Source organism: Staurois parvus, unplaced genomic scaffold (genome assembly GCF_062004578.1).
Source record: "Staurois parvus isolate SC_StPar_1 unplaced genomic scaffold, SC_StPar_1.0 ptg000232l, whole genome shotgun sequence".
Taxonomy (NCBI): Eukaryota; Metazoa; Chordata; class Amphibia; order Anura; family Ranidae; genus Staurois; species Staurois parvus.
In genome coordinates, this window is record NW_028318028.1 from 4,057,502 (window position 1) to 4,084,116 (window position 26,615).

General features: G+C 44.3%; 2 protein-coding genes across 2 annotated transcripts in view; one reads left to right on the forward strand and one right to left on the reverse strand.

Moving 5' to 3' along the window:
• LOC149460243 (adenosine deaminase domain-containing protein 2-like) overlaps positions 1-14,077 on the reverse strand; it is a 53,134-nt gene extending 39,057 nt beyond the window's left edge. The window contains exons 1-4 of the mRNA XM_089679869.1: positions 13,657-14,077; positions 11,843-11,959; positions 6,997-7,076; positions 644-728 (exon numbers count right to left, since the gene is read on the reverse strand). Of these exons, the coding sequence (XP_089535995.1) occupies positions 644-728; positions 6,997-7,076; positions 11,843-11,959; positions 13,657-14,077 (703 nt within the window). The remainder of the gene's footprint in view (positions 1-643; positions 729-6,996; positions 7,077-11,842; positions 11,960-13,656) is intronic.
• An 11,627-nt stretch (positions 14,078-25,704) lies between these two features.
• Positions 25,705-26,615, forward strand: part of CAPNS1 (calpain small subunit 1) — a 47,647-nt gene continuing 46,736 nt past the window's right edge. Inside the window, exon 1 of the mRNA XM_089679811.1 lies at positions 25,705-25,854. The gene's annotated coding sequence lies outside the window, so the exon portion shown is untranslated. The remainder of the gene's footprint in view (positions 25,855-26,615) is intronic.

Sequence of the window (26,615 nt, forward strand, 5' to 3'; positions counted from 1 at the left end):
CACTTCACACAATGAGGGCTTGCTGACAGTAGATGAGAGCAAAGCTTGTAAACGATCCTTAGTTATCTAACCAGCATTCGGGAGTTGGGTCAGTAACCAAGTTGTACTGCTCATCAACCCTGGAGAAAACTAAGATCGCTGGTCAGGCTATGCTCTCTCTCTGTGTAGTCTTGAGGACTGGACTGGCTGAACAAAACTGCAAATCTGGCATGTAACCCTAGGTTCACACCTAAGCGTTTTCCGCAGCGTTTTGCAGAAACGCACTACAGTCCATTTAACATTATTTCCTATGGTACAGGTTCACATCTCCGTGTTTTCACCCGGTGCGTTTTTTGGAAAGGGTCAGGGACTTTTTTAAAACACAAAAAGTTGCGTTTTTTGTTCTATAGACTTAAATGGAAATGCTGCAGAAAAGCATATAGTGCGTTTTTGCTACGTTTTGCATTTTAAATCTGCCTAGCAACAAGAAAAACAAAAACTGCAAAACACATCAAAAACGCGCCAAAAACACATGTGCAAAAATGCAAAATGCACTGCGGAAACGGATCAAACGCAAACTGCATAGGTGTGAAGCTAGCTTTAGACAGTTTTTCATATTGGTATTTCAACAGTGAATGTAGTTGTTTGCTAACAGGCAACTCACCTGCATCCTCTTCAGCGTGATCCAGGTCTGCAGCCACGGTGCTGTGACTTGATGACTGTGAACTTGGTGTGGACTCCATTGTAAACTAAAGAAATAAAACAGATTTTAAAGAAAAGTCCACTTTTGATAAACAAAACAATCATTTAACATATACAATTGTTACACAAGCCATTTAATAAATTTAAAGCCACACCTTTTTATCTCTTTATGGTCCAGGACCCCCTGAAGGTTATACTGCTGCCTACAGGAGGATTGGACACTGGCAAACAAAGAACTGTAGGCCAGTCCACAATAATCTCTCCTACTACCAGCATGCCCCAGTAGCAAAGCAGTACCAAGAGCATGATGAAAAACAGACGGGTGGGACCTGTGTTCCTTCTCCATGGACACCAGGAACAGGATTTTACAATGAGTATTAAAACCCTATTTTCCTTTTCATCTGTTGAAGAACACAGAAAGTCTTAAACCTTCAGAACATCCAAAATCAGAACAACTTCTTGGAAGGGTGGACAAAACAGCAAACACTAACAGAACTAATGAACAGAAATCAAAGAGCAGCCTGAAGGACGTAACGCAAAGCTGGCATCAGATGGGCATGAAATGTCCAAATGGCAGAACTTAGAAATGGACAGAAGACCAGGTAGTAGAATTACAGATCTGGGAAACAGAGGCCTGGTGCCAAGAAGCTCAAGAGGCACTTACCGACCTAGTATAGTGCTCCTTAACAGGAAATAGGGGCCCCAATCTTTCAGACCATATGTTTGAACAATGGTCCCTCTGAGATGGTGGAATGGGAAGCTGGTGCTTCAGTCTTTCTGAAAGAAGCAGTGACTTTAGGAAAATGGGCAGATCCACAAAAAAAATCTGTTGTGTAGGACACATACAGCTTAAATTTACTTCTGTTTCCACTTGCATGCAGCTTTGTCAGGTTACCTGACTCTCAGTGTTGCAACTTATGGAGCACACAACTTTATGATTCAGTGCTCACTTTGTACTTACAGTGTCTTAAAAAAGTATTCATACCCTTTGAAACATTCCACATTTTGTCATGTTACAACCAAAAACGTAAATGTATTTTATTGGGATTTTATGTGATAGACCAACACAAAGTAGCAAATAAGTGAAGTGGAAAGAAAATGATAAATGGTTTTCAAACTTTTTTTTACAAACAAATATCCGAAAAGTGTGTCGTGAATTTGTATTCAGCCTCCTTTACTCTGATACCCCTTAATAAAATCTAGTGGAACCAATTGGTTTCAGAAGTCACCTAATCAGTAATTAGAGTCCACCTGTGTGTAAATTAATCTCAATATAAATACAGCTGTTCTGTAAAGCCCTCAGAGATTTGTTAGAGAACATTAGTGAACAAACAGCATCATGAAAGCCAAGGAACACACCAGACAGATCAGGGATAAAGTTGTGAAGTGGTTTAATACAGGGTTAGGGTATAAAAAAATATCCCAAGCTTTGAACATCTCACAGAGCACTGTTCAATCTATCATGAAAACAGAAAGAGTATGGCACAACTGCAAACCTAGCAAGACATGGCTCTCCACCTAAACTGACAGGCCGGGCAAGGGGAGCATTAATCAGAGAAGCATCCAAGAGGCCCATGGTAACTCTGGAGGAGCTGCAGAGATCCACAGCTCAGGTGGGAGAATCGTCCACAGGACAACTCATATTCATGCACTACACAAATCTGGCCTTAATGGAAGAGTGGAAAGAAGAATGCCATTGTTGAAAGAAAGCCATAAGAAGTCCAGTTTGTGAGAATCCATGTGGGGGACACAGCAAACAGGTGGAAGAAGGTGCTCTGGTCAGATGAGACACAAATTGAACTTTTTGGTCTAAAAGGACCACACTATGTGTGGCGGAAAACTAACACTGCACATCACCCTAAACACACCATCCCCACCGTGAAACATGGTGGTGGCAGCATCATGTTGTGGGGATGCTTTTCTTCAGCAGGGACAGGGAAGCTGGTCTGAGTTGATGGGAAGATGGATGGAGCTAAATACAGGGCAATCTTAGAAGAAAACCTGCTAGAGTCTGCAAAAGACTTGAGACTGGGGCGGAGGTTCACCTTCCAGCAGGACAACACTAAACATACAGCCAGAGCTACAATGGAACGGTTTAGATCAAAGTTTAGATCATGTGTTAGAATGGACCAGTGTCCAGAACTAAATCCAATTGAGAATCTGTGGCAAGACTTGAAAATTGTTGTTCACGGACATTCCCCATCCAATCTGACAGAGCTTGAGATATTTTGCAAAGAAGAATGGGCACAAAATGTCCCTCTCTAGATGTGCAAAGCTGGTAGAGACATCCCCAAAAAGACCTGCATCTGTAATTGCAGCGAAAGGTGGATCTACAAAGTATTGACTCCGGGGGGCTGAATACAAATGCCGCCACACTTTTCACATATTTATTTGTAAAAAAGTTTGAAAACTATTTATCATTCTCCTTCCACTTCACAATTATGTACCACTTTGTGTTGGTCTATCACATAAAATCCCAATAAAATACATTAACATTTTTGGTTGTAACATGCTAAAATGTGGAAAATTTCAAGAGGTATGAATACTTTTTCAAGGCATTATATAAGTAACAAAAGCAGCTGTATAGTTGTCACAGATCTGCAGTTTTGCTGCAGATCTGTCTCCTCTATTCCTAACAATCAGCAGGAATACTGGTAGATGTCGTCTCATAGTTTTGACTTGCAAGGTTCTGCTATTCCCTATTATCACACAAGACTTTTGTTGAAGACTGGTTAACCACCTGTTGTTGATTCGATTAGCTACACGCCCAGCCCAGCCCGACCATCTCCCCATCTATTTTAGGTAGGCTCATACTTTCAGCCTGGGTTCACATATATGCGCTGCGGTATATCGCATGTGATTCGCACAGGAACCGCACCACATTCCTGTGCAAATCACATGCGATTTGTGTGCGGTGCAATTGGAGCCTTACATTTTGTATGGCTCTAATAGCACCGCACCAAAAACGTGCAGGACTAGAATCGGATCACATGGGTATTCATACCTATGCCATCCAATTCTACACATCGCACCACATTTTGTGGACCGCTTTCAGGGTGTTGTTAACATACACACCCGCAGCGGTTCGCATGAACGGTGTGCGATTCTAATGTGGTGTGGAATTTGCACAGAAAACGCTGCAAATTTGCACCGCATCAGTGTGAACCAGGGCTCAGGCTTTGCCAGTAACAGCTAGTGTTTCTAGTACCAGGTCCACCAATGTTCTAAGACGTTTCCTCTGGTGTACTTCCATTCCTAGTGGAGAAGATTCCTATTGTATTCCTGCTGCTTCCTCTTATCCCTGGATTCCTAGAAAGATTTCTAGAGTACCTCCAGTACTTCTTCCTGTCCCTGGAATGTTTTTTGTGACCCTGGCTTCCTGATAATATTCCTTGTGACCCCAAGACTCCTTGTGTCCCTGGCTTCCTGAGGAGATTCCAAGTGACCCCCATATTCCTAGTGTTCTGTTTTGAAAGACTCCTGGTGACCCCAGTATTCCTTATTATCCTGTGGCTGGATCCCCCTTGTTCCTGGTGTCTGTTTTAAAGTATCTTCTGGTGCCTTTCAGTGTGATCTCTGTACCCCCAAATTCTTCCAGTGTGTCCCTACTTGCAACCTATATCTTTGCTACTGTTGTGTCCTTTGAGCTTTTCAGTGTTCTTCTGCCTCTGTTTTCCCTGTGTACCTTTGGCAGCTTTCAGCCCTTCTGTGATCCTGTGAATGCCTTTCTGCTATTCATTAGCATCACCTGCCTTTAGTCTGCTTCAGTGTCTCCTAGTATATTTCTAGCCTGTTTCCAGTTTGGTGTCCCTGTGCACCTCTACCTGCTCCTAGAGATTCCGGCTGCCCTCTTTGCACTTCCTCCGTGTGTCTCTATGCACCTATGTTTTCTATGCACACCTGCTGGTTTGAGCTGTACTCCCTACTGTCATCTGCTTGGTGTCCCCATGCATGGCTACCTGTTCTTAGCAGTCTGCTCTAGTGAATTTCTAGCCTGTTTCTTGTTTGAGAATTCTTATCTGTTTACCAGTCCTTAGTTCCCAGTAGCTCTAGAGAAGACCAGGTGGTTCCTTAGACTGCATTCACACTTGAGTGTTTTGTAGCTTGAAGCTCAAGGCTCCAAAAAAGCTCAAACTTAACCACTTGCCTACTGGGCACTTTTAACCCCTTCCTGCAAAGGCCAATTTTCAGCTTTCAGCGCTGTTGCACTTTGGATGACAATTGTCGCACATTGAATGACAATTCGTGGTCATGCAACACTGTACCCATATGGAAGCTGAAGAGGAGCAGATGAAGAAATAAAACAATAATCGCCTCCAGACTATCCGTCGGATCCAGAAGATCCACGTCTGGTGTGTCCCATTGTAGACAGAGCTGTCAGAACACTTACTGCTGTGGAGACCATGCTCCCTGATCCAGCACCTGACAACTCAGTTTGCCATGGCTGGAGTGTACATGGTGGAGAAAGCTTCTACATTGGAGCTCTGCCTACCAAAGAATTCTGGCAACTTCCAGCGCTGTTGCCGCACTCCTTCCTGCTGACTGACATAGGTTATCAATATGGCACTGTCCAATCAAAACCAGACTGGATGCCCACAAAAAAAAGCTCTGTTAGCTGCTCTAGGCATAATCTAATTGTCTGAAGGTTCCAGGACAAAGATCGATTGTCAAGTTTCCTCCAGTAGCCAATGGCCTAAGCCGATCTTGGCCCCAGCACTCCTCCTCAGCCAGATAGGGTAGCATCCATAGTGACCACTGTCCAGTGTCGCAGAAAAAAAGACTCCTTGGCTAAAGACACTGGAGCCACTGGACCAGCCTAATCTGGCAAGGACAGAGGAGAGTCATCCTACTTGGAGAGGAATTCCAGGTCCGTGTGAGACTGCATATATAAGACCTCCGCAAAGTTGGATACCCTGAGGTACCAAAACCTGCATACGCAATCGCAGGTAAACTCACTTGCGGGACAACAGCAGCTAATCTCCAACTTAAGCATCCGAAGCTTATCTGGCAGAAGTAACACTTTGGCCTGCGCCAAGTCAAACATCAGATCCAAATACTCCATCCTCCTGTCTGGGTCAGAGTGGACTGCTTGAGGTACAAAACCCATCCAAACTCCTGCAGAATACGCATCATAAGCGCCACATTGTCTAACAGCGAAAAAATGAGTCTCAGCTCAGAGGAGGAGATTGTCCAAATAACCAAGAATGGCAATCCCCATTGTTTCAGCAAAGACAGGACTGGAGCCAACAACTTGGTGAATATCTGAGGAGTAGAGGCCAGACCAAATGGGAGTGCCACATACTGGTAATGCGCCTCCCTGATCACAAATCATAAGAAGTATTGGTGCTTGGCATGAAGGGGAACATGGTTGTGCCAAGTGTGCTTGGAGCACCCCTGGGGGAGCCTGAAGGGCTTGAAACCTGCAGAATGAAAAAGCCACATTGCCTTGGAAGGGAAGTTGGCCAAGGCCTGCTCAGATGTTCAGTCAGCAGACCAACACTGAAGCTAGAGAACCTAGAAATGAACAACTGCCAAGAAGGGGAGCTTGGAAGGCAAGAGAGCCGCATCCAAGGACACATCACGTTGTACCTGAGACCCTGGACTAGGTGGCCCTGGTCCTCCAGTTTGACTTAAGACCAGGAAAAACCATACTTTACCCAGTCCTTGGTGTAGGAGTCCATTCCACCCAGTGAGCATCTGCTACACTGAGTCATGCCAACACTGAGTCCACTACCATAAACCTAGAGTGGTAACCAACACTGCCTTCCTGTCCGCAGGATCCTTAAAGTGGTTCTAAAGGATGAGGGTTTTTTTTTTACCTTCATGCATTCTATGCGTGAAGGTAGAAAACCCTCCATGTGAAGCTCCCCCTTCAGTCCCCCAATACGTACCCGAGCACGTTCCAGCAATGCACACAAAAGCAGTGGCTCTCCTGGGTCTCTCCCTGCTCATTGGCTTAGACACAGCCAGTGAAGAAGGAGCGGGGGGCGAGGTCAAGCCACACTTGGTCACTTTGTGTGTCTCTTGGACACGGAGGTTGCTCGAGAGCAAGCACACACGAGTGCGCTCAGAGCAAGCAGCTTGCTCTGGGGGCACTAAGGTGGGGAGAGCCAAAATTATAGGCAGGAGATCAGAGAAGAGGAGGATTGGGGCTTATCTGTGCAAAACCAATGCACAGAGCTGGTATGACATGTTTGTTGTTTTTTTTTTTTTTATAAAGATGAACATTTATTGTCACTTTGAAGGGAGGAGACTCCTCCTCCGGTATGACAGGATGAGAAATGGATGGTCCACGACAGGGAAGGAGGTACACACCTTCAGAAGGACCACCTCAAAGGGAGAATGCACCAAAGGTGCTCCGGGACCATAAATGGATGGTTCAGGCTCCCCCTGGCCTAAGACATAAAACCATAATATTAGACGGGGTAGGGAAAATTCCTTGTAGCACAGCTAGGAAGTACCAAAGGGAACATTCACCCCCTCGGCAGCCCCATAAGTACCCTCAGGCTGCAATGTCTACCACACAGGGATAATGCATGTGGCCACCAGCGCTTTATTATGTGCAGCTGCAGAATCCACAAGGACACAGAGGGGAAACAATGCCCCCCAAACAGCTTTTTCCACCTCATAGATCAACATTAGTAGCGGGGGGAAGGGCATGTAGTTGCCAGGTTGGGGGCGGGCCCCATCAGCACTCATGTGGCCACTGGGACTGGGTGAAACTCCAGTACACTGAAATTACAGCAGCTGACAACCTGGCCACACACTTGGCATTACCCACAACAGGTGTATGTAGGGTCACCATCATCACCCGCAGTGCCACAGCCATAGATTTCATGAGTCTGCCACAGCCATGCAGTTCTCCTTCCAAAAGATTTGGGCAAGCCAGCAGCCATGATGATCCATTTATCCCAATCGGCAGCAAAGAGGAGCTCAACCAGCCACCGAGGATTTGGAGCTTGAACAAATGTGAGCATGGTAGGTCTCCACTAGAACCTTGGTGCCCACGGGGATAGCTGCTTCTCATCTGGCGAAGGCACCTAGGGGAAAACCGAGAAGGTAATGCGGAGGGGAGGACCCACAACTAGGACACTTATCAAAGTAGCCTGGAAAACCAGATATGCAACCCCTTCAAGTCCACTGTTCCTGGAATCATGGAGAAAAATATACTAGGAGGCCCCTGCAACTAGCACGAAGTCCTGATGAAAGAATAACAAACCACTCTGATGTTTCTGTAAGGCAGGAAGAAACACAAATACTGAGGACACGTGATGACTGTGCTCTTTTTGATTGTGGATGATGTGTTTCCTGTTTTAGGTGAGTGGAGCCTCTCTCTCTCATGTGCTGTCCTGGAAGACAAAGCCCAAAATCAAAATGACTGCAGCAACAGCCAACCGCAGGGTTCACCCTTTAAAACAGTGCCCTTCACAAGGCATCTCGCTAGGCTCAGTTGTGGCATGAAAGAAGGGAAGGGCAACAGCCCAAAAGAAATATGGTGGACGTGGCAGCCTGATCCAGTAGGCCACAAAGTCACGGTCTCAATTGCCGGGCAGTCCGACCACATGGTGAGTGCACTTGTGAAGGGCCCAAAGCAGTGTCCCTGGACAGAAGAAGAGAGTTTGTAGCATCCTCAACCCATAAAACAGGTGGGAAAAGGCACATCCTTAGTTAGCAGGAGTGATACTCGTATGGTCCCCGCAGCCTCAAGGGCTCAACCTGGAAAAAAAGGGAAGGGAGGCAGAAAGCACACAGGCAGCAGAGCTATCCCAGCCCCAGTGGATCCTGTCTATCTGGGGGTACAGCCAAAATGGGCTGCACAGGCCCACAGTGCACTGACCCCACAGCTACACCCTGCAACACAACCAAAGTATGGGTGGACTAGAGGAAGTGCCTAACCCCACACCAATGCACCACAGGGGACATTGGGGGACTGGCAAAGGGACCCAGACCTATGAGGGAGGAGGGGACCCTGCAGGAACGACCACCCCAAGGAGCACCCACACCCTGCACTGCACCCAAAGGGGGGCTTCTACTTACCAGTCCAGCGGGACATAGGTGCTCGGTCAAATGTCTCTGCAATACATTTAACTCACCTGCCTCCCCAGTCCTTGATGGGGCTCTTGCTGACCCAGCATGTAGCTAAAGGCCTGCGTACACACTTAGGCCAGACTGGGGTGCCGACTGGATCTAGATTATCCAGCCCAGCTGTTGATTGAAGATTTCAGCAGGAAAAAAGGAAATGGAACTATATGTCCCAGCTGGGAACTAGGTCTTCTCTCAAAAACACTAGGCAGAAATGACTGGCTTGCCTATAGCAGAGAGGAAATATATATGTCAGGACTGCCCATAGGCGGTGCTGTGTTCTTTTTCTGCCTAGTGTCCTACTCCTGTAGGTGGCACTACAAACCCTATGGTCAAGAATAAACAGGTGCTGTGTCTGTCTATGAATGTAAGAGAAAAGTGTTTTAAAGCGGTAGTAAACCTGATAATTAAAAAAAAAAACATTTCCTCTGCAAGGCAATGTCATGATGTACTAGTATGCAAGCATCACCTATGTGATGGAAAAAAAAAAAAGTAAAAAAAGTTATTTTTATATTGTAGAAAAATAAAGTTACAGCCAAGCACATAACATCCCCCCAAAATTAAATTTGAGGACCCCCACCCCCAAATATACGTATGTACAAATGTAAAAGCATATGCTGGGGCACCTACGCATGAAAACGTTGATTGCGATACACGTTACAAATCACCAGAATGAGAGCAATATTTCTAGCAGCAGACCTCCTCCGTAACACTATACTGATGACCTATAAAGGGGCTTTAAATGTTTGACAAAGTTGGACATCTATCTACTTGATGTAACCTCATCTTTTATATTTTACAAAAAAAACAAAAATAGGGTCATTTATTGCTTTTTTGTGTCCAAAAATTAACGTGTGTATTTTTTACTGACATTTTGCAGTAATATCGGTAATATCGTGCAACATTAAAAATTGGAACTACCACTATATTATTCTCTAGGGCCCCTGCTTTCAGAAAATATATCATGTTTGGTTGTTTTGTGTAATCTTCAGGTCTAAAATTAATTTTTAAACGTGTGCAAAAAACGCAACAACGGCTCTGTCAGCAAAAGGGATAAAGGGTAAGCCCGACACTCCCCTTTCCTGACGAGCACCCAATCGATGCTCATTATACTGCAAGGTCTCTCCCCTCCCTGTTAGTCCCCGGGTGCGGTGCTGGAGACAGGCAGGGAGGTGAGGAGGAGATAAATAGCGCAATGTTAAAAATATTACACGTTTAAGTTGCCATAAAGTCCCTTTTGTTTTTAACCGCTTCCCGTCAGCCCTATAGCAGAAATACTGCTACAGGGTGGCGCGGGTGCACAAGATCATATGTATATATACATGATTTTGCATTTATGGGCAGAGGGCACGCGCAAGCCCTACCAGCAACACCATTCACGGCCATGGCTGTCAATCACTGGGTCTCGGCTGGTGATTATTCGCTGGCGCTCGGTGATTTCCAATGATCTCTGACGGAGAGGAGAACTGTCTTGTTTACTAACAGATCTCCCTGTCAGCTCGGCCACACTGCTTTGGATGGCTGTGCACACCACAGCCTTCCAAAGCAGTGTGCTTGCAGTGAAACACACTGACACAGCCCCCTATACAAAACACTCCCAGCACACCCTTTGATCGCCCTTCATGTTAACCCCTTCCTGCCCAATGCCATTAGTACAGTGTCAGTGCTTTCTTTTAGCACTGATCACTATATCAGTATCACTGGGGATGTCAGTGACACCAAGTCAGTTCCCCCCAATGTCAGAATGCCAGTTATAAGTTGCTGATTGCCGCCATTACTAATAGAAATAAAAAAAAAAAATTAAAAATCCCAGTATCTATACTGCCATTTGTAAACGCTATACCATTCATGTAAACCAATTAAATTTACATGTATTGGGATTTTTTTTAGCAAAGCCACATAGCAGAATATATTTTGGACTAAATTTTATGATTAAATTTGATTTTTTAAAATTTTTTTACTGGATATGTTTAATAGCAAAAAGTCAAAAATATAGTTTTTTCTAGAAATTGTCAGCCTTTTTTGTTTTTATAGCAGAAAAAATAAAAATGCACAGGCGACCAAATACCACGAAAGAAAGCTCAATTAGTGGAAAAAAAGGGCGTAAATTTAATTTAGGTGCAGCGTTGCATGACCGCACAATTGTCAAAGTAACGCAGCACCGTAACGCAAAAAATGGCCTGGTCAGGAAGGGGGGGGGGTCAGTAGTTTTTTCAAAAATGTCCACACCCATACAAGCAATAATCGCATGTAAAATCCGACAGGCTGGTTGTACACAAGCCATACAATTGACTTGGGTACATTCAGCCTGCCCATGCTTGGTTTCTATCTTGGCTGGTCCCTGCTGAACTGGCGGAGATTTGAACCATGTGTTCACTGTCCTTCCTTCAATAATCATCATCATTATCATCATAACAATTGTTTCATGTACAGGAATGAAGACAACACAAGCTGCTGGTGTGAGGAATCATGTTGATCAACAGAACTGCATCCAGGTTAGGCATAGAACAGGAAACAGGAAGTATAAGGCAATGCAATATTACCATATGCAAGTCGGGTCACAGTATTTGTATAATAACTCTATAACATCTCCCTTTTTTACATTCAATTCAAACCTTGTAAGCAATTAAACTAAAACAGATCCTGAACATGGCATACTGTGTTACTGGTAGATACACTACAAATTGAGTCTATCTGGTGGTCTTGAAACTCGACCACTACGCAAAACCACAGGGATTTTGCCTGGGGAAATCCTTTCAGCTCCAGAAGGTGTTGATAAGGAGCTACCCTCTTTCCTGGCTGGTGTGTTTGGCAGAGAAGAACTTGACGGGATATGTGGCTGCATTGTGTCATCCTCACTGTATCCCGATATGACAGCAGAGTTCTCTCTGCTTTGGGCATTGAGTACCTCAGGAGGATCATGTGCAGGATGCTCATAGGCTTGTGCGGTGAATCGTTCTGCCCTTCGCAGGTCCACTTGATTGCGGCAGTAAAGACTGCCTTTTACATCCACAAGATATGATCGAGGAGCAACCCTCTGAACACAGGAACCCAGTCTCCAGCGACCGGGTCCTGTCACCTGGAAGCTGCTTCATACGGATTGGCTCTCCAATGCTTAGTTCAGGTAAGTCTTTAGCAGACACATCAAATGATAGTTTCGCAATCCGTTTCCTCCACTGCAGTTTCGCCGAGACACCTGTAATCACACAAGGATGAAGTAATTTGTTGGCCACAGGCAATGAAGTCTTCAGTCTCCTAGACATCAAGCGCTATGCAGGACTACTGTCCATGTCTTCAGATGGGGCATTTCTCCAATGTAGAATGGCCTTCTACGGATCAGTACCATCAAACTTGGCATTCTTACAAAGATTCTTCACTATCTTGACAGCCGATTCGCCATTGGCTTGCAGGTGCCTTGGGGATAAGGTAACATGCTTGAATCCCCAATCTGTAGAGAACCGTCTAAATTACTCACATGCAAATTGAGGTCCATTATCCGAGATTACTCTATCCGGCTGGCCATAACGTGCAAACTGTGCTTTACAACGCTTGATGGTAGTATCAGCAGACAGGTCAGGAAGTTGCTCAATCTCCCAAAAGTCGGAATAGTGATTAACAATTAGTAGAAAATCCTGTCCAGCATAATTCAGTAAGTCTATGCTTACAATTTGCCAAGGCCAGGTGGGCAGCACATGCGACATTATAGATTCTGTTGTGCCTGCGCATATTCATTGCATGCCGAGCAACAGCTAACAAAGTCTCTAATCTCGTTCTGCATGTTGCGCCAGTATAGGGTATCACGTGCTTGCCTATAGCATGCTTCTCCGCCAATGTGACTGGCATGAATACGAGTCAGCATCTCTGATCTTAAAGATTTAGGAATGATGACCCTTGGCCCCTTGTACAGTATACCATCTTGAATGACAATTTCATCTCTGAAAGTCCAATATTCTCTCACAAGTAATAGCACTTCCAACTTGGAATCAGACCAACCATTCAGAACAACATATTTAAGAGCCTGCAAACTCTACTCGGTTTCAGTGTGCTGTTTTATCTGAAGCAATCGTTGGTCCGTGACGTTTAAATAGTCTGAATGATTAATCTGTGACAGGACATCCAGGTCCCGTTGAACATTGCAAACTGTGTGTTGTGCATACTCAGGTGTACCACCCTCTGCTGTAGCTCTGCTAAGAGTGTCATTAATGTACATTTCAGGACCAGGTTTATAGACAACATTTAGGTAATAGTTTTGTAACGTGAGCAACATGCTCTGTAGACGTTTGGGTGCACACAAAAGTGGTTTCTTGAAAATAGAAATCAGAGGTTTATGGTCAGTTTCTGCCATGATCTCGTCGCGTCCATAGAGGTAGCGGTGAAAGCGCTGGCAGGCAAGCACTATATTCAGACATTCCTTTTCTATTTGTGCGTAGTTTTGTTCGGTAGGAGTCAGTGCCCTTGAAGATAAAGCGATAGGCTGGCCAGCTTGCAATAGGCAACACCCAAGTCCAGTTTTGCTTGCATCACTTTGAATAGTTACAGGTTTTGTAACGTCATAGTACTTCAGTACAGGTGTGTCCGTGACCAAGCATTTGATGTCCTGCACTGCACTATCATGCTTAGGAAGCCAATGCCAAACAGCGTCTTTGTCCAGAAGCCTTCTCAATGGCTCGCAGACCTCTGAGAGGTGTGGTAGGAATTTTGCTAGGTAGGTAACAATTCCAATGAAGTGCTGAAGGGATTTCACATTTGCTGGCTGCGGCATATCCAGTATGGCTCTGATTTTTTCTGGGTCAGCCTTCAAACCCTCCCTGGTTAGAATGTGTCCATGAAAACGGACCTCTTTGACCTTGAATTGCAGCTTTTTCATGCCAAGTCTCAATTTTGCCTGCCTACAATGATTCATCAGTTCCAGCAGTTTGCCATCATGATCTTGCTCTGCTTCCTCGTCTGTGTCCCCACAGCCAACCACAAGGATGTCATCAGCTATTGGTTCAATACCACTGAATCCAGTCAATAGTTCATGTTGGTTACGTTGATACACCTCTGGTGCAACTGATACTCCAAAAGGCAGTTTGAGCCATCTTTTCCTGCCCCACGGAGTCCAGAAGGTTGTCATGTAACTACTTGCATCATCCAACTTACAGAGTAAAAATGCATCCCGGGCATCAACAAGCGTGAACAGACGTGCCTTAGGCAGCTTGTACAAAACATCCTCGAGAGTTGGCATGATGTAGTGAGATCGTCTGAGCGCCATATTTAAGAATTTGGGATCTATGTGTATTCGTAGCTTATTTGGCTTCCTTACAATCACCATGTTACTTATCCAGTCAGTTGGGTCAGTCACTGGTGCCAAGTGTCCATTGGCCTCATACTGGTCAAGCTGTGCCTTAACTGCCTGTTTTAATGCCACCGGCACATTGCGTGGCGTACATTGGACTGGAGGGACACTCACATCAAGGTCGAATGAACTTCCCCTGGTACAGTTTCTACTGGTCCAGAAAACACATCACTAAATTCCTTTAGCAGCAGTTGTTTTTTCAAGGGCCCCTTAGATGGATTGTCCATCACATTAAGCTCTGCAGGGATGGAGAAACGTATCAGCCCTAGACGCTCACAGGTTGAGCCAGACAACAGTGGCTTTTGGCAGGCTTCCACAATGTTAAACTCCAGCTTGTGTGTTATTCCACGTATGGCACATTCTGTCTTGAAGAGCCCTAGAGATTTCATAATTGCACCTGAGTATAACTTTAACCTGGTGTCACTTGGCAGGAGACGTGCTTCTGGTGCTAACACCATTTTGTCTCTTAAGCACATTACATCACAAGTTGCTCCTGAATCGAGCTGGCAGGATTGGGGCTTATTATTTAAATGTAAAGTGACAAACCATTTCTTTCCTCTGGATTGCACAGCGCCGATCAATTCACTGCTGTATATAACTTCAGTGGTGTGTGTCTCTTCCTCATATGCGGATGTGTTCTCCACGTTGTGTAATTTGCCTATTGATGGCCGTTGTTTACTTGACAAAAGTTAGCAAAATGGTTTGTTCTTCCACAAGACTTCCCATAAGCTGGACACTGCTCTTTAATTCTTTGATGCAGTCCCACAGTATTTGCAAGCTGTAGGGTTGGCAGTATTTGTGCTAATCAGGAGTTGTTGCTGCAGTTTGTTCATGTTGCCATGCTGCATTGCAATGTTTATGCTGTCGCTCTGCTGTCTGTCCTGTTCCATAACTTTCAGACGTCTGTCAGTGAGCTCTGCTGTACGACACGTCTCAATGGCTGCGTTTAGAGTTAACTCATGTTCTCTTAGGAGGCGCCTGCGTGTGCTCTTGCTAGCTATACCAACAACAATTTTGTCCCTGATCAATTCGTCTCTGAGTGTGCCATATTCACAAGTTGCTGCCTTTTCTCTCAAGCGTGCAACAAAGTTATCAAAAGATTCTCCCTCTTCTTGTTTGCAGCATCCAAACACATACCTTTCAGAAATGACATTTTTATCAGGTTTGAAACAAGCTTCCAGTGCATTTAGAATGGCTGTAACATTGTGTTGCTGATCTGCTGTGAGGGTCATATTGTGTTGATACACATGCCTGCATTCACTGCCCATGACTCTTCTCAGGGTTGCTGCCTGCACTGCTGCACATTTCTCATTCCAGCCTGTAGCCAGAGGATAATCTTCAAATTCAGCTCTGAAAGATTCCCAATTGCTGCTCCAATCCCCACTCATTGTCATCCCCTCTGGGGGAGGTATGCCATTCATGGCAGTCATAGTCAGTAAGCCTCTGAGCTATCAAATATCAGAAAATCCTCAGTCTCAGGCTGTAGTTCACAAACCTGTGTTTCCCAAAGCTGCTGTACTCCAAACAAGAGGCTCAGTCCTGATTCAAGTCACTTCTGACACCATTGGGTTTATTTAAAGCTGGAGAGTACAAAAACTGGCACATCTCTGCATAGAAGCCAATCAGGTTTCATTGTCAAAGCTTAATTGAACAAGCTGAAGTGGGAAGCTGATTGGCTACTATGCACACCTGCTACAAACCTGTTTTAGTAAATCTCCCCCCATGTTTCATGTACAGGAATGAAGACAACACAAGATGCTGGTGTAAGGAATCATGTTGTACAACAGAACTGCATCCGGGTCAGCATAGAACAGGAAGTACAAGGCAATGCAATGTTACCATATGCAAGTCGGGTCCCAGTATCTGCATAATACCTCTATTATTATTATTATACAGGATTTATATATCGCCAACAGTTTGCCCAGCACTGTACATTATAATGGGAGACAGCACAGTAACAATACAATACACGTGGGGTTGGAGGGCCCCGCTCCTTGGAGCTCACTATAACAGCAATCACACAGTACAGATGATGGGGCTCAAAGCCTGAGTGTGACCACCATGATGATAACACGGATCACATGTGGCTGCTGTAGCCAGGCCTAGAGATGTGTGTGCTGTCATGTCATCACTCTACCTGTCCTATGACCTCTGCCAGAGGCTCAGAGTCAGCCATCCCTCTGTGTCTGCACTGCTGAGTGGACCTGCACACTGATCACTTCCATCCAGCTGCCCCCAGCCTGCCAGTGCTGTCCTTCTGCATGATTCCTTCAGCACTTACTTGCTGGAGGAGTCAGGCAGTGTGCAGGGCAAGCCCAATCACTCTGCCAGACCAGCAGTGGGGGCTTACTGCTTCTCATCACAGGATAGTGCATATATCCACCTGGAAAAGGAAAAAAAGTCCCCGCTAGCCGCCATCTATAGTCTCCCAGCTCCAAGGACTGCCTGGGACTGTGGCGGGGAACAGTACATCGTATACACTGACTGACTATACATAGGGACATTAGGGTTGCCACCTCATCCCTTTAAAACCGAACAAACATTAACCTGTTCCTGACTGTGCTATAGACAAATGACGGCTACAGCGTGATCGGCTAGTTCTAGGAGAGCGTCCATGGACGTCCTCTCAGAACTGTGTCACCTGGGGCGTGTATTACGTGATATCTGTGATCGATGTGTCCTTCAGTCACAGCTGATCACATGGCTATGGAACAGGCCGTTCACAGCCACTTTTACCATGTGACCAGCTTTGCCCAATCACAGCTGATCACCGGGTAAGTCGGAAATGCCAGTTATCAGCAGTCCTCACACTGACAGCGCTTCAGCAGAGGAGAGCCGGTAAGCGGCATTTCGCAGGAGGACTTCTACACTGATCATCAGTGTAGCCCCATCAGTGTGGCCAATAGTGCCCATTTGTGCTGGCAATCGGTGCCCATCAGTTAATCTTTGCTGACCATCAGTGCTGCCTAACAGTGCCCATCAGTGCCGCCTAACAGTGCCAATCAGTGCCACCTATCAATGCTCATCAGTGCCTCCTAACAGTTCCCATCAGTGCCACCTAACAGTGCCCATCAGTGTCGCCTATCAATGCCCACCAGTGCCGCCTAACAGTGCCCATCAGCGATTTACTGTAGGAATGGTGTTATTTGGATGATGAGATGGATTAGAGTTCCGTCAGACATATCATTCAATGCTGAGGCCAAATCATTCAATTGTACTCCTATCTGGCCATAACACCTTTTTCCATGTGCTCTCAGGATCTTCAAGGTGCGTTTTGGCAAAGCTCAGTTGTTACTGCATGTGGTCTTTTTTGAGGAGTGGCTTTTTTCTTGCAACCCTCCCATACCCCAAAATTCCCCCTTTTTGGAAAGTAGACAGTCCAAGGTATTTAGTAAAAGGTATGGTGAGTTTTTTGAAGTTGTAATTTTTTTTGTCACAATGTTTTGGAAAATGCTGAAATTAAATAAAATTCTTTTTGTCACTATTTTTTCTTAACGTACTGTCAACAGAGCAGTATTGTGTCACCATGACTGGTGTGGTGGTGATCAGGGGCATGAATGAGTGACAGTATGTGAAAAACGTATATACGAGGGGCGACTGAAAAGTTCTTAGCCTACCCATGAAGCATTTGTCTTAGCCCAATTTTTTTTTTTGCTACTCGTAGTACATATCTTTGGAAAGTTCCATACCAAATTTCTCACAAATAGCTTTTTCTTTGTTTCAGTTATTTCAGAAGCTCATCATTGTCTGAAAGATGGAGAAAGTGAGCAAACGTGCTGTTATCCAATACCTGCAGAAAAAGGGAATGAGTGGACAGGACATCATCAAGGACATGATGGAAACATAAGGGGAGGATGCCCCTTCCTATTCCACCGTTAAAAAGTGGGTGGCGGAATTCAAGAGGGGGAACTCCTCTGTCCAAGATGCCCCTCGCAGTGGAAGGCCAGCAACTGCCTGTATGGAGGAAAACATCACACCAATCCAGGATCTCGTAATGGCAGACAGGCGTGTGACAGAACGTTTTATCGCATAGAAAGTGGGCGTATCCCAGGAACGTGTTGGACACATTTTAACAGTAGTGCAGGACATGCACAAGGTGTCAAGTCGGTGGGTCCTGAGAATGTTGACTGTTGAAAACAAACGCGACAGACAGCAGGTATTGGATAACAGCACGTTTGCTCACTTTGTTCATCTTTCAGACAATGATGACCTTCTGTGCTTCAGTCTTCAATAACTGAAACAAAGAAAAAGCTATTTGGGAGAAATTTGGTATGGAACCTTGCAAAGATATGTACTATGAGTAGCAAAAATAAAATTGGGCTAAGACAAATACTTCATGGGCAGGCCGAGAACTTTTCAGTCGCCCCTTGTATATGTATATATATATATATATATATATATATATATATATATAAAATGTTTAAATATTTTTCATTATTTTTCTACATACTGTCTCCAAAGATATACAGTGTCATCATAGTAATTTTTTTACACTACGATTGCTTATTACAATGATGATTACTGTTTAAGCAATCGTTTTTACACTGTGAATGGCATCCATTCACATGCCATTGTGTACAATTGTGATTGGCCTTAGGGGCAGGAACCAGTGACATAAGATGTCTTTTCTAACAGTAGGGCGGAGGGGAATGTAATACTTATGGATGGCAGAGTAACCACAAGCTGCACCCTCTATCTTTGATGCTCCCTGTGGTGGTCTGGAAATTGACATACGCACCTGATCTGTAGTGCACCAGTCATTGTGCGCTTCCTTAGTGTGTGCATATTTTAATGGTTGTTTTTAATAAATTAGTGTGTTTTTTATGGAAAGAACTATGATTATTTTGGTTTGATAGATTGATTTATTTTTTACATTTATTCAGTGGATTTTTTCTTGGACTTTTACTATATATTGTTGGTTATAGTGCAGCTCTAAATCATTGTATTTTCATAATTAATTAATGTGTTTTCCTCATAGTACATCTCAAGAGCAAGCAAGAGAGGGTGACCACGTTCCCACGTATGGCCCATGGAGAATGAACGTAGCCACCCAGTAACAGGAACTCAGAACACAGCAGCAAAAAAAAAGAAAATTGGATATTTGGAGGAGTCTGAGAGCAATATAATGTACCAGGAGATGTATTATCCAACAAAAAGTAAAGTATTGAGGCTATATCATCCTCGCCTAGGAAAGGAATGAGGAAGTGGGAGTAAGCACCTGCTGAAAAAAGGTACTTCCTGCCCACCCAGAAAAAAAATTCTGAATATGTAAAAGGAAGGAGGGAGGGTTCGGATTATGTAATGTCAAAAATGTGAGTGAAGGTTTGCTTTAGGTATTGTTTCTTCTACACTATGGAATGAAAGTTTAGTTTTAATGGCAGGGATGCTTAAAAACACAACTTCAGTTTGGATATCGATTTTAAAGTGGTTCTAAAGCCTAAACATTTTTTACATTAAAGTGTCATTAAAAGGCTTGATTTTTTTTTAAAGTTTAAAATAATAAGCACATCTTACTTACCTGCTCTGTGCAATGGTTTTGCTTAGAGCAGCCACGAACCTCCTCTGATTGGATCTGCCGCTGGTGCTTCTGGCCCTTTGCTGAGTGCTTCCAGGGCAAGCTGCTTGCTCTGGGGGCACTCGTACATGCTCACTCCCAAGCCTCCTCTGCGTGCTCCCACTGCTGTGTCTCAGCCAATGAGGAGAGAGAGACCTTTTGTGCACATTGCTGCACTGAGATCAGGTTCAGGTAAGTATTGGGGGGGGGGGGGTGCAGGGGTTTTTTAAGGTAAAAAACCTTCAGCCTTTACAACCACTTTAATGCATTCCTTGCACTAGGGTAAAAAAATGTTTAGGTTAAAGTATCCAATCTCGATGCAACACAGTGCACATTTGCAGCAGCTCTCTTCTCTTCTTGTTTTTACAGGCTTTTCTGAGAACAGTGGGAGACACTGGTTTCCTCTGCTGTCAGTCAAATCTTGTGACGAGGGTGCGGGACCGAGTCTTGCTGTCTGTATCAACGGACACAGGCAGCGGGGCTTGGGATTGAGTGCACAGGTGTGTCACCATAGGAAGCATGTCGCGCTCCAGATAAATATCATATCATAAATTATATCCTCGTGATTTAAATCAAATTAAATAGTTAATATAATTAATATGTGCCATGTGGTTATACTCAATATTATTAAAACTCTAAAAAAAAAAAATCTAAAAATATATACAATTGTGAAAATATTGCATAAATCTATCAACAATAGTCCCATAAATCCATAAGTCCAAAACTATGAAATCCTGTGTACTTCTTATATGTTGTGCGCTCACCTCCTTATAAGTCTAATGTATTTTGGCTAATAACACTTTGTGTTCACAAATTGGAACTTGATGAAATCTTTAATTGGGACTTTTGGAGGATGATGGATATCCCGTGTGCTCCTTGGTAATCCTCTCCTATTATGTGGATATGATTGCTTGGATCTCTCCCTCCTGATGCTGCAAGTTTTCTCCTCTGTCTCCCCGATCCTTTCCTAGAGTCTCCTCCGTATTAATATTCAAAAAAGACAAGCAGATATAGTGCCTTATCCTTTGATAAAATATGCTTTATTTCATGCCCAGTAATGCACTCACATTTTTAAAAACATTTTGTGCTTTGTAAGTATATTAAACAAGACAGAACTCCTTCTCCGTGTGTGTGTGCCGCAAGATATAGATCGATATATACAAATTGACCCTAAAAAGATGGCCACGGTCAGGAATACTACAACAAAATGGCACTTAGCAGCTATATAAATCAGTATGGGTAAGGTGAACGTCAAATCATATCCCCCTGACGAAGGCACCTGACCTGTGGCGCAACGCGTAGGGTAGGGGCTCTGATGCCACTAAACCCAGGACGGCAAGTATACACTGTGTGTGGCACACACACACAAGGAGAGGATGAGCACCAGTGGGGACCCAAGAAGAGGAGGTTTGGGGGCTCTCTGTGGAATTTCATTGTGCAGCACAGGTAAATATAAACCTGTTTTTATTTAACCACTTCCCAACCGTCCTATAGCAGAACTATTGCTACAGGGCGGCACGGCTGTGCAAAATCACGTTGGTGGCTTCAGCTGTTGATCACCAGGCCCTAGCCAAGTATCGCTAATGGGGGAGAGGTCTGTATGTATACTGTACAATACAGAGCTCTCCCCTGTCAGCTCCAGCATGCTGCTTTGTGTTGCTCTGCATTTTATATTATATTATCTATACAGAACTACTGTCTTGGTTTAGGGATTATGTCAGTGTTAGGTCAAGGCCCAACATCAACCATAACATTATATACTCCACACCCTCACTCTGTATACTGTGCTGTGCACTATATACTCCACACCACTCCATTCTGTATAATGTGCTGTACACTATATACTCCACACCACTCCATTCTGTATAATGTGCTGTACACTATATACTCCACACCACTCCATTCTGTATAATGTGCTGTACATTATATACTCCACACCACTCCATTCTGTATAATGTGCTGTACATTATATACTCCACACCACTCCATTCTGTACACTATACTATACATTATATACTCCACAACACTCCATTCTGTATAATGTGCTGTACATTATATACTCCACACCAATCCATTCTGTATACTGTGCTGTACATTATATACTCCACACCAATCCATTCTGTACACTGTGCTGTACATTATATACTCCATGTCGCTCCATTCTGTACACTGTGCTGTACATTATATATTCCACATAGCTCCATTCTGTATACCGTGTTGTACATTATATACTCCACACCACTCCATTCTGGATAATGTGCTGTACATTATATACTCCACCCCACTCCATTCTGTATACTGTGCTGTACATTATATACTCCACACCATTCCATTCTGTACACTGTGTTGTACATTATATACTCCACACCACTCCATTCTGTACACTGTGCTGTACATTATATATTCCACATAGCTCCATTCTGTATACCGTGCTGTACATTATATACTACACACCACTTCGTTCTGTACATTGTGCTGTACATTATCTACTCCACACCACTCCATTCTGTATACTGTGCCCTGTATACTGTGCTCTACATTATATACTCCATGCTACTCCATTCTGTATACTGTGCTGTACATTATATACTCCACACCGTTCCATTCTGTACACTGTGCTGTACATTATATATTCCACATAGCTCCACTCTGTATACTATGCTGTACCTTATATACTCCATGCTACTCTATTCTGTACACTGTGCTGTACACTATATACTCCACACCACTCCATTCTGTACACTGTGCTGTACATTATATACTCCACATAGCTCCACTCTGTATACTGTGCTGTACATTTTATACTCCACACCACTCTATTCTGTATACTGTGCTGTACATTTTATACTCCACACTGCTCCATTCTGTTTACTGTGCTGTACATTTTTTCCTCCGCACAGCTCCTCTCTGTATACTGTGCTGTACATTATATACTCCACACCACTCTATTCTGTATACAGTGCTGTACATTTATACTCCACACTGCTCCATTCTATATTCTGTGCTGTACATTATATACTCCACACCACTCTATTCTGTATACCGTGCTGTACATTATATTCTCCACACTGCTCCATTCTGTATACCGTGCTGTACATTTTATACTCCACACTGCTCCATTCTGTATACTGTGCTGTACATTTTAAATGTCAAACACTGTTCCACTTTATACAATAAATACTCCACACTGCTCCACTCTGTACACTGTGTAGCACATTATCTGTGCTTCCTTTTCCCACTCTGTACACTGTACCATACATTACATAGTTCACACTACTCAACATTGTATAGAGTGCTGCTCATTATCTACACTTCACTGCTGCACTATGTATACTGTGCTGCACATTATATATTTCACAACATTCCGCTCTGTATATTGTGCTATACATTATATACTCTACTCTGTATACTGCACTGTACATTATTGCGCTGTTGTGTGTTTTGGATGCAGAAAAAAAGGCAACTGAAACGCATGTAGTGTGAACTGGCCCTTAGGCTGTCAGATCGGCCTCCACAAATTCGGCACAGTGCCTAAAATTAGAGAGCAACTGAGCATGTGCAGAACAGGGTGAGACAGTGTAATACTGGTGTACACACTTATTGTTAATGTTTTACATAGCTATACCTGCAGAAGGGGCCAGCATGTGATCTAGCAGTGATCCCAACCATGCACCACCTGCCTGGAGTTTGCAGATTCTCCCTGTGGCTGCGTGGGTTTCCTCCGGGTACTCCGGTTTCCTCCCACACTCCAAAGACATGCTGGTAGGTTAATTGGCTCCTGTCTAAATTGTCCCTAGTATGTGTATGCATGAATGTGAGTTAGGGACCTTAGATTGTAGACCCCTTGAGGGTTAGGGACTGATGTGAATGTACAATATATATGTAAAGCGCTGTGTAAATTGATAGCGCTATATAAGTACCTGAAATAAATAAATCTAGCAGGACTTTATTTTCTGACTAAAGGTCCACTTTAAGGAACCTTTCATTGACATCATAATCCCTGTGTTTACTGTGTATTTCTGCATGTGTAGCCAGGTGCCGACTAAATCATCATGTCATTCAGGGACGTTTACAGAAGAGACTATGATTACTCCTTTTCCCCCTAGTGCCCAGTACTGGGATTGCTACATCACTTCCTGTTAGCAGAGCGGATCCAGTTCTTCTGACAGCAGAGGATCTTGGGACCTGTAGTCTTATATCCAATACATCCTGTATTTCTGAGTGCTGATTGAACTACAACTACCAGAGAGGTTGCTGGGGGAGCAGATGTAGTCTACAGCACGGGACTGTCTCTCTCTCTCTCTTGGTGCAGGATTCGGAGCTGCACACAGGGGGACTGCCGTTCTACTCCAGGGACAGATTGGTCAGGGGTAGCGCTACACATGTGCATTTACATGTGGTCATGATGTTTTACTGGATTATTTTTCTACTACATTGTGTTTACGTGTTTGTGTGTGTTCACATGCATTCAAAGTACAATTCCAATTGATTGTGTGTTCTTTGCGTGTCCCAGTGCAAAAAAATGCGCACGCTGTTCTTTTTTAAAATGCAAATGAACGCACTGCAATTGCGTGCACTAGGCTCCTTGAAATACATTTTCTTATGTATATGTTTGTACTGCATTTACACTGCATTTAACCGCTTGCCCGCCGCAGCATAATAGAAATACTGCTACAAGGCGCCGCAAAATCATGTGTATATATACGTGATTTTGCATTTACGGGTAGGGGGTGCTCCATTGGCGGCTTCACCTGTCAATCACCGGGTCCTGGCTGGAGTTTCCTCACCGGCACCTGGCGGTCACTGAGTATCACTGATGGGGGAGAGGTCTGTATGCAAACAATACAGATTTCTCCCCTGTCAGCTCCAGCATACTGCTTTATATACAAAGCAATGTGCTTACACAGTAAAACACACACAGCACACAGTTAACCCTTTGATCACCCCAGATGTTAACCCCTTCCTGCCCAGTGCCATTAGTACAGTGTCAGTGCTTTTTGTTAGCACTGATCACTGTATTAATGTCACTTGGGATGTCAGTGGCAGTTAGTCAATGTCAGTTAGTGTCAGAATGCCTGCCACAGTCCCGCTATGTCACTGATAGCAACCATAAAAAGAAAAAATTTCCAGTACATATACCGCCATTTGTAAACACTATAACTTTTACGTAAAACAAATAACTTAACACATATTGGGATTTTTTTTTTTATCAAAGATGTAGCAGAATACATTTTGGCCTAAATTTATGACATTTTTTTTACTGGATATGTTTAATAATAAAAAGTCAAAAATATTGTTTTTTTCTCAAAATTGTAAGTCTTTTTTTGTTTATAACACACAAAATAAAAAATGCAGAGGCGATCAAATGCCACCGAAAGAAAGCTGTATTTGTGGGAAAAACAAGGACATACATTTATTTTGGGTGCAGCGTTGCATGACTGCACAATTGCCAAAGTAACGCAGCGCCATATCACAAAAAATGGCCTGGTCAGGAGGGGGGGGGGATCCTCTGGAGGGCAAGTGGTGGTTATAAATGCATCTGATGTAAAGGAGCCCTGAAGGACAGTCAGGTTGTGTGGTGATTTGGGGGGCAGTGACATTGCTGACAGTCATGGTGCACACTACATCCTGGATGACAGGTTCTCCTCCTGTGGCCAGTTTCCAGGTAATAATCCTGCAGATGAGTGTGCTGCAGAGTGGGGTGTGGTTGGTAATAGTGAATCTACCAGGAAGAGCAGATGTGTTATCTACACTCTACATCATCATCGCCACAAAACACACCCAGTGCCTGCAGGGTATCCCCGCTGTACAGTATACTCCTTTATACATGTAGTAAAGAATATGACTGTGTCTGCAGTTTCTCAGCCATGTTGTTGAAGTCTTAAGACTTAACCATAATGAACCGAAACCTCCAAGAACATGGCCGTTCGCTAAAGAATTTGGCGACGTGTTTTCCGTACACATTGGCCTCTAGCGGTCGCGCTGCTTTACTCAAATGGGCGTTCCTACGTGCCTTGGGCGGGGATAGAAGTGTCAATTCCTTACTTTGATTAGCGGAGAGGGGACCGGAGGGGGTGTGGCTGTCTCTGACAGCCCAAAGGCTCTACCCCAGTGAGTCAGTAGTCCCGCAGCCGCCGCCCTGTCCGGAGAGAAGTCGGAGGAGGAGCAGATTCCCGGAACCGGAGAGCACATCCCCGGGGTGAGTGCGGCTTCCAGCCTGGGCACCGAGCATGGGGGGATTATTTGATTGGCGGGGCTGGCTGGCCACACACAGGGCAGTCTTAAAGTGATCAGAGCAGGGAGACAGATGTCAGAGTGGGGGCGGGGCCTGTCTGTTCTATTATATGTCATTGGATCGGCTTGTGTATGGCTAGTACTGGCAGTGTGATCGATGTCTGTGCGATCCTGGATCCTCATACTTTGCAGATCTGTCCAATCCCTCCACAAAGTTCAGTACCAATGCAAGATGCAATCCTCATCCTACCGTGTATAGGGTGACATCCCCAACCTGGTTGTAGGAGGATAGTGTGGACAGCGCAATCTCCGCACACATCCCATGCAAGCCGTGTACCGGGGTCTTTCTGCATTGGGGATGGAGAACAATGTAAAATGGTAGAAAATTTCCGCTGCACCTCCCCTGCCTCAGAGCAGATCTCAGTTCCGGGAATCTGGAGCTCAAGTGCAATGTAAGGCTGACTATACACTGTATATAATGTGATTGTACAATTTCCTTTAGATGTACTCAATCTATAGAGGACAGACCTGATGTGTATCCAATCAGAGGAGCCCTTAGCCCCCCGTTCACACTGATACGACTTGTGCGATTTGACCGTTCAAATCGTATGCAATGATCAGCAATGGAACTGTTCTAATCAGTGTGACTTCGTCAGAATCGAACCAATTAGAAAAGTAGTTCCTGCACTACTGTTCCTGAATTGGGGTGCAGCGTACAATGACGTG